Source organism: Gracilinanus agilis, unplaced genomic scaffold (assembly GCF_016433145.1).
Source record: "Gracilinanus agilis isolate LMUSP501 unplaced genomic scaffold, AgileGrace unplaced_scaffold56287, whole genome shotgun sequence".
Classification (NCBI taxonomy): domain Eukaryota; kingdom Metazoa; phylum Chordata; class Mammalia; order Didelphimorphia; family Didelphidae; genus Gracilinanus; species Gracilinanus agilis.
Genome location: NW_025391673.1, coordinates 1 through 12541, shown reverse-complemented (window position 1 = coordinate 12541; position 12541 = coordinate 1). Strand labels below are relative to the sequence as shown.

At 46.6% G+C, this 12541-nt stretch overlaps 1 protein-coding gene across 1 annotated transcript; it reads left to right on the top strand.

The window, feature by feature from the left end:
• Positions 1-547: 547 nt before the first annotated feature.
• On the top strand, positions 548-11997 carry LOC123256138 (beta/gamma crystallin domain-containing protein 2-like; the record flags this gene model as incomplete). The annotated part of the gene is made up of 9 exons (XM_044684826.1): positions 548-674; positions 1326-1358; positions 4904-5016; positions 6050-6179; positions 7421-7560; positions 8132-8255; positions 8716-8874; positions 11608-11767; positions 11865-11997. Coding segments are annotated over 9 exons (1075 nt in total), but the record flags the coding sequence as incomplete, so codon positions are not given.
• Positions 11998-12541: the final 544 nt, after the last annotated feature.

Below are 12541 nucleotides of genomic sequence, written 5' to 3'. Positions count from 1 at the left end.
GATAGAAAGAAGGAATGAGAAAAAAGGTACAGGTTCTTGGGGGGGGGTGAGAGAGAAAGAGATAAAGAGAAGGTAAGAGACAGAGAGGGAAGAGAGGAAGGCCTCAGAGTGCATACAGGTGAGGAATGTGTTAAGGTGGCCACCTGGAGACTAGGTTTAAAAATCTGGCTTTGCCACATACTAGTCATTCTACCTTGAAAAAGTTATTTACCTTTTCTGAACTTCAATTTCTCTATCTAAAAAAGAGAACGGGTGCAACTTGTACTCCTTAGCCCACATTGCTTAGATGGAAAAGTTCTTATTCCTTTTCCCATCTCCTCAAATAGGGGCCCCCATTTCTCAGTTGCTCCATGGTGGCCACTCAGCACCTGTTGTCCAGGCTTTCTTGCCCGGTTCTCCCTCCTCCCACTTCTGGGTTGTGTAGCTGACCCTTAGCTGGGTCCTGTCCCCTGCTCTGTCTCATCTGTCCCAGGGCCTAAGCCCTATAGCCCCCCTTTCTTATGCATTGCCAGGCTCTCCCCAACTCACAGCTTATTTTGGCCTACAGGTGGGTGGCCTATGAACAGGTGGGCTTCTCTGGGGAGCAGTATGTGCTCGAGAAGGGAGTGTACCGAAATTGTGATGACTGGGGGGCTGGCAACAGCACCATCACCTCCTTGCAGCCCATTTTACAGGTCAGTGAGGCCTCTAGATGGGGGTGGGGGTGGTCTTCTTGGTGGGAGGAGCAGGGTCGAGGGGAGGGACTCTGATGGATATTGGGGGTGGGGGCCCAGGCAGAGCCGAAAGGTAGGACCTCCAGGTAGGAGGGATAGAGTTGGAGGTCATGCCCTTGAGACACCTGAGGCTGGGGAGGAGGCTCCGTTTGGGAGTTGAGCATTGCCCAACGAGCTGAAGGATTGAGTGTGATGATGTATGTATGTATGGGGGGGAGTAAGGTGGGGAATTCCCTCCTGCTAGGAGAGGCAAGGCTGAGGGTGGGGAAAGGGTGTCTCTAGTGGCTTAGGAAGAGGCCTCTGCTTGGGTCCCTGGATGCTCTGGGGAAGGGGACAAATGTTGGATAGGCCAATGGGAGCAGAGCCTGTGATGCAGACCAGGCCCATGACCTGGACAGAGCTGGGGTGAGGCAAAGCTTCTATTGAAGGGGTGAGCCCGGAACAGAGCCAAAAGCAGAGAGGGACCTCAGGGCAGGATGGGGCTCAGAACAGAGCCTAGAAGGAGCAGCTAAGGGACAGTGGAGGGAGGATTGGTCATGCCGGAGCCCCAGCTAAGCTTAGACCTCCCCTGTGTCCTCCTGGATCCTTTTATCTACCTCTCATCTCTTCCAGGTGGGGGAGCACAACCTACATTTTGTCTCTAAGGTAAGAAAGGGAGGGAAGAGGGCAGAGAAGCTTCTCATCTCTCCTTCTAAAGCTATCACCAGAGACTTCTTCCCCAAGAATTACTGACTCTTTGGATTGGAGGGGACCTCAGAGGTTATCTGGTCCAAACTGTATCTGAGCAGGAAATCTTTCTTCAGTATCCCTAATAAATAACCTACGCCTCCCATTTTAGCCTACCAGCCCCTCAAGCTGTCTTCCTATATCTCTCCTCCCTTTCAAGACAAGCTTGGAAAAAGCTGTTGACTAGGGGCTCTTTTCCTCTCCACTCACCCATTTTTCAATTCTTTGCAAACTGGCTTCTGAGCTCATCATTCATTTGAAAGTGCTCTCTTTGGGGGCAGCTGGGGGGTTCAGTGGATGGAGAGCCAGGCCTAGAGCTGGGAAGTCCTGGGTTCAAATCTGACCTCAGACACTTCCTAGCTGTATGTCCCTGGGCAAGTCACTTGACCCCCCTTGCCCACCCTTACCACTCTTCTGCCTTAGAATCAATACACAGTATTGATTCTAAGACGGAAGGTGAGGGTTTAAAAAAAAGTCTCTCTTCCAAGTTACCACTTGTCTCCTAACTGCCAAAACTGGTGCACATTTCTCAGTCCTCACCCGGCTTCGTGTCTCAGCCCTCTCCTCCTGGCTCTTCTCTCCTCTTGGTGTTTTCATGACGCTGCCCTCTCTTGGTCCTCCTCTCTTCCCGATGGCTCCTACAAGCTCTCCTTTGCTCCATCCTCACTCCTATCTCTTGGCCTCCAATGGGGGGATACTCTGAGGCTCTGACCCAGGTCTTCTTCTCTTCTCCATCTTGGCGAGCTCATCAGCTCCCAGAGATTCCATTATCATCCCTATGCAAATGATTCCCAGTTTTATATAGCCAGCCCTTGTCTCTCTCTTGAGCTTGAGTCTCATGGTGCTGTCTGTCTATTGGCCATTTCTATCTGGATGCCTCTTTTTTGGTCGTTGCCCAATCATTCAGTCATATCTGAGTCTTTGTGATACCCATGGACCAGAGCTATCCATGGGACTTTCTTGGTAAGCATAGTGGAGTGGTTAGCCATTTGTTTCCTTCTCTAGTGGATCCAGTGAACTCCATGCCTAAAACTCTGTCCCTACTCATCCCTACGTCCTAGCTTCCTTCAATCAGGGGTTAAGTGACTTTTCCAGGGTCATACAGCTAGGCAGTATCTGAGGCTGGATTTGAACTCAGAGCATCCTGCCTCCAGGCCCAGAACTCTACCCACTGAGCTATCTAGCTGCCTCCTGTCTCATGGGCATCTCAAATTCAGTGTGTCTAAAACAGAATTCTTTTCTCCAAAACTCCTCCCCTCCTTCTAAACTTTTTGTTACTGTCCAGAGCACCAGCATCCTTCCAGCCACCAGATATTTGGATCAGAGCCATCTTCACCTCCTCCCTCTCTCAAACTTCACATATTCAGTCAATTGCCAAATCTCCTTTCCAATTCTCTGGCATCTCTCACATTCCTCCTCTTCTCTCTTCTCTCACAAGGCCTCTATTACCTTTTATCTGGATTATTACAATAACCTCCTAATTGGTCTCTCTGTGTCTAGCCTTCTTCTTAGTCAGTCCATCCTCTACATAGCTGCCAAAGAGATTTTTTCCAAATTATAGGTTTAACCATTATGATTCATTGACTCAATAAACCTCAGTGCCTTCCTGTTACTGCTAATGTGGCATCATAGTACATAAATTGCCCCACCTGGAGTCTGGGGAAGACTGAGTTTAAATCTGGCCTCAAACACTGTGTGATCCTGGCCAAGTCACTTAACCCAATTGGCCTCAGTTTCCTCATCTGTAAAATGAGCTGGAGAAGGAAATGACAAACAACTGCAGGGTCTTTACCAGGAAAACACCGAATGGGATCATGAAGAGTCAGATACAACTGAAAAACAAGACCAATATTGCAAAGATCAAATATAAACTCATTTGTTTGGTACTCAAAGCCCTTCCCCAACAATCTTCTGTTCTCAATTTATCATGTATGCCTTCTCTTTGTGAGTTGCACATGACTATTCATCTCTCATTTCTGTGCCTTTGCCCAGGCTGTGCTTCATTCTAGAATCCCTCCCCTCCTTCAAGGTCATCAAACACTCCCCATATACACATTTCCTCATCCTCCCGCCTTTGGGAGCTCCTTGCTTATATACATTTTGCATAAGGTTATATATGTACACATAGTCTTATCCAATAGAATGGAAGAGCCTTGGGGGCAGGGACAGGTTTAAAAGAATAGTTTTTAATCCTGAACATAATAGACACCCAGCAAATGAGCATTTCCATATATGTATATATATATATGTATATATATATGTAGAATAGAATAGGAAAAGAGGCTCCTATGTAATTGGAGACAGTAGCATCATTTTTGTCTTTGTATCTTTGGAGCTGATAAACAGTGGGTACAAGAAATGTTCCTGGATTTATCGGTCATCCATGGTCTGCTGGGGGACCCTACTTCCTCCCGAGGTGGCCCATTTTGTGTAGGGACAGCTAGGTTTGTTCCTCCCCCGCCCCTTATTCAAGTTAATTCTAAGTCAAGTCATAGAAAGCAAAATTTAAGAACATTAAAGTGATCGAGTATCATATTGAAGATCAGCCATTATTGCCACTTAAAATCTTTTAGCAGTGTAAATTGAATTGTCTTATCTTTATTTAGACTTTCATCCCTGTGCTGGTAGGTGCAGAGAACTTTGTCCACATCTCAGTGAATTTACAGGCTCATGTTCTCCTCCAATGAACCAAATTTAGTTGGATTACCTGGGCCATTATCTAAAATCAATCTGCTTTAAAGGGAATATTGTTCTCCTGACAGCTATGACTGTTAAAAAGTTTTTCCATATCTTGAGGCTGAATCTACCTTTTTACCATCCAGGGACACTGACCTCTTTGCTGGTCCTCTCACAAGATACTCCATTTCTGGGCTCCAAGCATTTTTCCTGGCTGTATCCCTTGCCTGAAACTCTGTCCCTGCTCATCTTACCTCCTGGCTTCCCTGGCTTCCTTCAGGCCTCAACTACACTGAATCCTCCTCGATCTTTGACGCCTCCCCCCAAGATCACCCTCAGTTTATTCTGTCTGTATCTTGTTTGTCCATCCTTATTTGCATGTTGGCCCTCTCATTAGACTGGGCTTTCCTTCAGGACAGGGACTCCTTTGGATCTCCAGTGCTTAGCATACTGTCTGGCATACAGGAGGTGGTTAATAAATGCTAGTTGATTGATTGATTCTACCCATTGCTCTTAGCTCTGGCCTTTATCTAGGTACCTACCTTTCCCCATCTCTCCCTTTCCTTCTCCTGCGACCTACTCCTTCACTATCTCCTGGCCTGAGAGTGGCGTGGGGTCAGATCTTGACTGTGTCACTAACTCCCTGTGGGAACTTGAGTAAATCATGTTCTCTTTGGTCTTCAGTTCCCTCATTTGTCAGTAGGAGGCTGGCTCTGAATTCTATGTCCTAACATGCTACATGCCACAAGATCTCCCCAACTCTGACACGGTATTTTCTCTGCTCCCAGATTCAGCTCTTCTCAGGACCTGATTTCCTTGGGGACCACATCTCCTTTGAGGATGACCAGGCCTCTTTGCCTTCCTCCTTTCAGCCCCAGTCTTGTCGTGTCTATGGTGGCAGGTAACTAGTTTCATGGGAAAGGGGTAAGAAGGTCTTCCAGGAGGTTACCTTAAGACTAGGATCTTGAGGCATCTGCATCTGTATCTGCAGCGGGGGCAGCAGAGGTGAAGTACAAGATCTCAACTTCTTTTTCTGGTTTCCCTAGAGATGTCTAGGCTTACACCAATCAGTTCATCCTTCCTTGAGTTTAACTTCAATTCCTGCTACTGAAACTAAGGAGGCAGACATGACATAGATAGATAGAAAGATAGATAGAAAGATAGATAGATAGATAAATGGATGTATAGATGGATGGATGGATAGATAGATAGATGGATAGATAGATAGATAGATGGATAGATAGATAGATAGATAGATAAATGGATGGATGGATAGATAGATGGATAGATAGATAGATAGATGGATGGATAGATAGATAGATAGATAAATGGATGTATAGATGGATGGATGGATGGATAGATAGATAAATGGATGGATGGATGGATAGATAGATAGATAGATAGATAGATAGATAGATAGATAGATAGAAAATGGATGGATGGATAGATAGATAGATAGATGGATGGATAGATAGATAGATAAATGGATGTATAGATGGATGGATGGATAGATAGATAGATAGATAGATAGATAGATAGATAGATAGATAGATAAATGGATGGATGGATGGATAGATAGATAGATAGATAGATAGATAGATAGATAGATAGAGAGATAGGTAGATAGGTAGATAGGTAGGAAGATAGGTAGTTAGAGAGAGATGATAGAAGGAAAGACAGACAGATAGGCAGACAGATAGATGAAAGATAGATTGATTGATTGATAGAGAGGGAGAGAGAGAAAGAGAGAGAGAGAGAAAGAAGAAAGAAGAGAGAGAGAGCAGAAGAGGGGGGCTAGATATCTATCTTAGAATTAAAGACAGAGACTTTTCCTTCTTTGAGCCTGAGCTGGATAACTGGTGTTTTGGGAGAAGGACTTCTTGAATATCCTAGAGGGTAAGATTCCAGATTGTGATTCCTCTTCATTCCAACAGCTGGATCCTTTTTGAGAAACAGGAATTTAAGGGAGAACAGCATGTGCTTTCAGAGGGAGAGTTCCCAACACTTACAGCCATGGGCTGCCTGGCCTCTACTGTTCTGAACTCACTCCAAAAGGTCCCTCTGGTGAGTGCTCCCTCCCTTCCCAAGGTCCCCAGTCTCCTCAGTAGAAGAGATAAAATGATGTCATAGAAAGCATGCTGACCTGGGAGTCAGAAGATCTGACTCAGTCACCTTGGGTCATTTCCTCTCTCTTTGGGTCTCAGTTTACTCACCAGTAAAAAGGAGGGGGTGGATTAAAGTTGATATGTAAATTCCCTCTCACTTTTGACATTCTAGATTCTAAGGGCTTTCCTAGCTCTGAAATTCTTAGTCCTAGACCCATCACTTGGCCACTTTGGGACCCAATTTCCTCCTCTGTAAAGGAGCAATCAATAACCTCTACCTTGTCTGGTTTCTTGTGGTAGGCTGGACATAAAAGCATTCTATAAATGATCATTACTCACGTTCTAGTTAATTTTTTAAAACCCTTACCTTCTGTCTTTGAGTAAATGCTAAGTATTGGTTCCAAGACAGAAGAGTAGTAAGGGTTAGGCAATGGGAGTTAAGTGACTTGCCCAGGGTCACGCAGCTGAGAAATATCTGAGGTCAGATTTAAACCAGTTTCTCCCATCTCCATGCCTGGTTCTCTACCCACTAAGCCCTCTAAGCTGCCCTTCTGCCTTCTTCAATTTGGCTCAATACCTGGATTCAGGAAAACTTGAGTTCAAATATAGCCTCAGACACTTGCCATGCAACCCTGGGTGAGATCCGTAACTTCTGTCTGCCCTCAGTTTCCTCATGCATAAAGTGGGGATAATAAAAGCACTTTCCTCCCAGGGTTGCTATGAGGAGCAAATGAGATACTGTAATCTGTAAGCACTTAGCACTGTGCCTGAATCACTAAATAAATGCTTGCTCCTTCCTTCCTTTATTCTCCCAACAACACTAGAAGGTAAGTACTCCTCTAATCTCAGTTTTACAGATGAGGAAACTGAGACAGACTGATTAACTTTTGCTTGTCATATATCTATACATATACATACACATAACTAGTGCCTGGGGGTCAGATTTAAACTCAGGTCTTCCTGACTCCAGGGCCATTGGGCTTCCCTAGAGTACAGATATACCCATTTTCCAGAAGATAAAACAGAGACTCGGAGGAATGACTTGCCCACAGTCATACCATTAGTAAGTGTCAGGGGTGATCCCAGATCTCTTGACCCCAAAGCCGGCATTGTTCCCACTCTGAGTGGTGACTTAGGGGTCCAGTTCTGGCTATATATCCAGGACCAAGTCTTATTATCCTGTGCTTCCCCCTCCGCCAGCATTTTTCTGAGCCATCCATCTTCCTCTATGGGCTGGAGTGTTTTGAGGGAAAGGAGATTGAGCTCAACGGGGAAGTTCGAAGTCTTCAGGCAGAGGGCTTCAACAACCATGTGCTGTCTGTCCGGATCAAGGGGGGCATGTGAGTCTAATGGGGGCTCCTGGGTGGTTGGGGGTGGGAAGGAATAGGAAAGGAATAAGAGTTAAACCTTCCAGGGGAGCACTGGACAGGAGGGAAGGAATGAGTTAGTTGTGGGATAGAGCTGTTGAAGAAAGGCAGGACCCCAAGATCTGAGGGATCCCTAAACCTAAGACAGACCCATCCAACACAGTCTCCTGCTCTATCCCTAAGGCTAAGAAAGATGCACCCCCCCTTTTTAAAATCTTAGTTACTAAACCTTGATTTCCCCAAAGCTTGGACTTTTGTAGCCACTGGGAAGGGAGAGGCCAGACTACTTTGTCTAATCAATGAATAAACTTGTATTAAGCACTTACTATGTGCCAGGTACTGTGCTACGTTCAGGGGAAACAGAGGCAAATTGGTTTGATTCCCCAAACTCAGCACCTGTGGGAACCATGTCTGGGAAAGGGGGCTTCTCTTTTGAGGAGAAAGAGGTCTAATCTCCATCCTTTCCCCCCACCCCATGTCCACTTCCCTCTTCTTTTGCCTGCTTCCACCTCGTTCTGCTCCTCTTGGGTTCTGGGGTCCCCAGCTGGGTGCTATGTGAACACAGTGATTTCCGAGGTCGCCAGTGGCTGGTGGGAAGTGCTGAGATTACCAACTGGCTGACCTACAGTGGGACCCAGAGGGTTGGCTCCCTCTATCCCATCAAGCAGGTAGGTCCAAGGGTGGTTGTCTGGATGGACTCTGTGTGTGTCTGCCTGTGACTCTGTGACTTCTTTATATATTTATGCCAGGATATATCTTTGCCCCTGCCTATGAATGAGTCTGGGGTGTAGACACAAGCTCCATTGTATAAAAGAATAAGTGTGGGGGCAGCTGGGTGGCTCAGTGAATGGAGAGCCAGGCCTAGAGATGGGAGGTCCTGGGTTCCAATATGGCCTCAGACACTTCCCAGCTGTGTGACCCTGGGCAAGTCACTTGACCCCCTATTGCCTAGCCTTCACTATTCTTCTGTCTTGGAACCAATACACAGTATTGATTCCAAGATGGAAGGAAAGGGTTGGAAAAAAATGGATAAAAGAGTAGGTGCATGGTATACCTCCTACTCACAAAAGTGAGAATGGAGAGAATGCCTGGGTCTCTCCTCCTCACCCTGCTTCTGATTTTCCTTAGCGCCGGGTTTACTTCTGCCTACGGAACAGAGGCTTGGGCAGGTGGCTGGCAGTGCCCGAGGATGTAGAGGACATGAAAGCTGGGAGGGTCGTGGTCTCAGAGGTCCGGTCCGGGAGCAGCTGTATCTGGTACTATGAAGATGGGCTACTGAAGAACCAGGTATGTATGGCAAAGGGACAGGGAAGGAAGGCATGCCTGGGGCCCCTGGGGACAAAGGCTATCTCTTGGGGGAGACACAGTCCTTTCCCTCAGGAAGTGCCCAAACTAATGGGAGAGATCAGACAAAAACCAGGCAGGGAGATTCGTGCAGAATTCCCTGTGCTTTAGTTTACAAGAGCAGAGTAATGAGAAGGACTGGGCTGCTACTATATTGATGGATGGACTTGGGCCAGTTACTCTCCAATCTGGGACTCATCCTCCTCCTGTAAAATGAGAGTGATAGATTAGATCTTCTCTAACGGCCATCCTAGCTCTGGCTTTCTGGATTCTAAGGATCCTTCCAGTTTGCAATTCTGGGTTCTAAGGGCTCCCCCAGTTCTGCCATTCTGGGTTCTAAGGTCTCTCCCAGCTCTGACATTCTCTGCTCTGAGGGTCCTCCTAGTTCTGACACTCTGGATTCTAAGGGTTCCCCAGCTCTGACATTCTCTGTTCTAAGACCCCTTCCAGCTCTGACATTCTGGGTTCTAAGGGCCCTCCTAGTTCTAATATTCTCTATTTTGAGGTCTCTCCCAGTTCCAGCATTGTGTTCTAAGGTCCCTCCCAGCTCTGACATTCTCTGTTCTAAGGTCTCTCCCAGTTCTGACATTCTCTGCTCTAAGGGTCCTCCTAGTTCTGACATTCTGGGTTCTAAGGTCTCTCTCATTTGTAACATTCTCTGCTCTAAGGGCTCCCCCAATTCTGACATTCTCTGCTCTAAGGGTCCTCCTAGTTCTGACATTCTGGGTTCTAAGGGATCCCCCAGTTCTGACATTCTGGGTTCTAAGGTTTCTCCCAGTTCTGACATTCTGTGTCCTAAGACCCCTTCCAGTGTTGATGTTCTATATTTATCCATTCATTTAACAAACACTTATTAAATGTCTCCTTTTCAGAATACTGTTCGGTATAGAGATTAGGGCAATGAAGATTAGATAAGATAAGCCCCTGCCTTTAGAGAGTTTACAGCCTAGTAGGGGAACCAAGCAATTGAGAAGCATTTATTAAGCAACTCCTGTTTACTAGAGACTCTACTAGGAATGTGGGAGGTGGGAAGCCTAAATGCAAAAGGAAAGCAATCCCTGCCCTCCAGGAGCTGACATTTTATCTGGAGACAGAACATCCCACATAGCAAACAATCAGTGAATCAAATAAGCACTTATGGAGTGCTTACTGTGTGCCAGGGGCCAATTCTCAAAGAAAGGCAAAAACAGTCCTTGTTTCCAGGGATTTGCAACCTTATGAGTAAGGGGAAGATGATGTGGGGATAAGTGGTCACACAAGATACATACAGAATAAATAGAAGGTAATTTCAGAGGGGAGGCTGGAGTCATCTGGGTATATTGAGGGCTGGGGCTGGAGGGAAGGAACCAAGAAAGGTCCCATGAAAGAAATGCTCCTTGCAGATCTGATACAAGCATAGGTGATAACTCATAAGAATACATTAAATAAAATCATAGAGGAGGCAACTAGGTGGCTCATTCAGTGGATGGAGAGCCAGACCTAGAGATGGGAGGTCTTGGGTTCAAATCTGGCCCAGACGCTTCCTAGCTATGTGTGACCTTGGGCAAGTCCTTAACTCCCATTGTCTAGCCCAGTGATGGGCAAACTGCCGCTGACCAGCCAGATTCGGGCCCCCTGAAATGCTCTATCTGGCCAGGCAACACTGTTCCTAACCTGACAAATACAATGAGTAGGATACAATGAAACTTCAAAAGAGTTGCCTTAGAAACAGACTGAGAGATGAGCATTTCCTTTCCTTTGGCCCCCTCATTAAAAAGTTTGCCCATCACTGGTAGCACATACTGCTCTACTGCCTTAGAACCAATACATAGAATTTTCTAAGACAGAAGGTAAGAGTTTAAAAGAAAAAGAAAGAAAGAAAAAAAAAAACTAGAAGTGGGGTAGCTAGGTGGTTCAGTGGTTAGAGCAGCAGGCCTGTAGTCAAGAAGTCCTGAGTTCAAATCTGGACTCGGACATTTCCTCGCTGTGTGACCCAGGTAAGTCACTTAGCCCCCATCGCCTAGCCCTTATCACTCTTCTGCCTTGGAACCAATACACAGTCTAAGATGGAAAGTAAAGATTAAACAAATTTTTAAATTAAATCACAGTCATTTTTTAGAGGGGAAGGGAGACACGAATAGCCAGAGAAGAATCAGGAGAGGCCTCTGGTAGCAGATACTCCTTACAGAGGTGAGCCAGACACAGATTAGAGATAGGACACGCTGGCATTCAGAGCTGGATGGACCTGAGGCCACCTAAGCCAACCCCTTCATTTTATGGTGGAGGGTCCCAGGGCTACAGGAGATGACTGGCTCCAGGTCCCATAGGCAGTTAGAGGCTGGGCAGGGATCTGAGCTGCTACTTCCCACTCCAATGAGAAATTTGTCCCTCCAATGAGGAACCTCTAAAGTTCTGTGAGAGCTTCCTTCCAGCTCTTCTGTCCTGTGTCCTGAGGCCTAACGTTCCTTTCTCCAAGTTCCTGCAGGGGCTAACGCTCTGGCCTTGGGCCTTTCTTTAGCAGTGATGCTCTGCTTTTACGCTTCTCGAGGACTTGGGCCAACCAAGAAGGGCCTTCTGGGCAGGGCTGGGAAGGAGGTGGGCCTTCTGTGGTTAGGAACATCACCAGACAAAACACTGGAGACTTTCTTGGGACTTGGAGCCCTTGTTAAAGGATGGAATTGCTTCCTGGGGGTCCAGGTGGCCCCAACGATGAGCTTGCAGGTGATTGGACAGGCCAGCCCTGGATCCAAGGTGGTGCTTTGGACTGAGAGCCGTCAGCCCAGACAGACTTGGAGCATTGACACCTTTGGGCACATCTGCAGTGAAATGTTTGAGGACAAGATTCTGGATGTGAAGGGTGAGACCTGGGCCTGGGGTGCTCGGGAGGTTATGAGGGGCCAAGGATTGGGCAGGCCCTTCAGCCCCTCACTCAATTACCTCCTTTCCCCCTACAGGAGGCCAGAGCTATGATAGGGACCACGCTGTGTTGTGGGACAGGACTGAGGACAGACCTTCTCAGATCTGGGACATCCAGGTGCTCTGAGATCCTTCATTCCAGAGGATTTGGGAAGGGGGGGAGATATCTGATCTGGGCCAAATGTTTGTACAGATATTATCTTTGTAACATAAGATGTTTTATAATATCTCCTCTGGCTCTCCCTGTGTTGTTGAGTCCTTGTATCTGGGATAGGGGGTCCTTTCAGGCCAGGTTCCCAATTTTTGGAATTTGACATTTTCTTCTTCTCTCTGCCCTCCTCATGCCCTGCCCCACAACCTTTCTTAGTTTTCTGCTGCTGGGATGGAAGGAGGGATGGGGGAAGTGTTGTGGGGGAATTATTAGGAGAAAGGGCACTCCTTTTAGCCACCAGAGGGCACAGACTACTCTGTGGGGGAATGGGAGGAAGAAAGAGAAGAGAAAGAAGAGATGATAAAGGATAAAAAGAATAGGAAAGGGAGGAAAGAAGGAAAGAGAAGAAGACAAAGAATTGAAGTCAGGAAGGGAAGAGAAAGAAGAGATGATAAAGGATAAAAAGAATAGGAAAGGGAGGAAAGAAGAAAAGAGAAGAAGACAAAGAATTGAAGTCAGGAAGGGAAGAGAAAGAAGGGATGATAAAGGATAAAAAGAACAGGA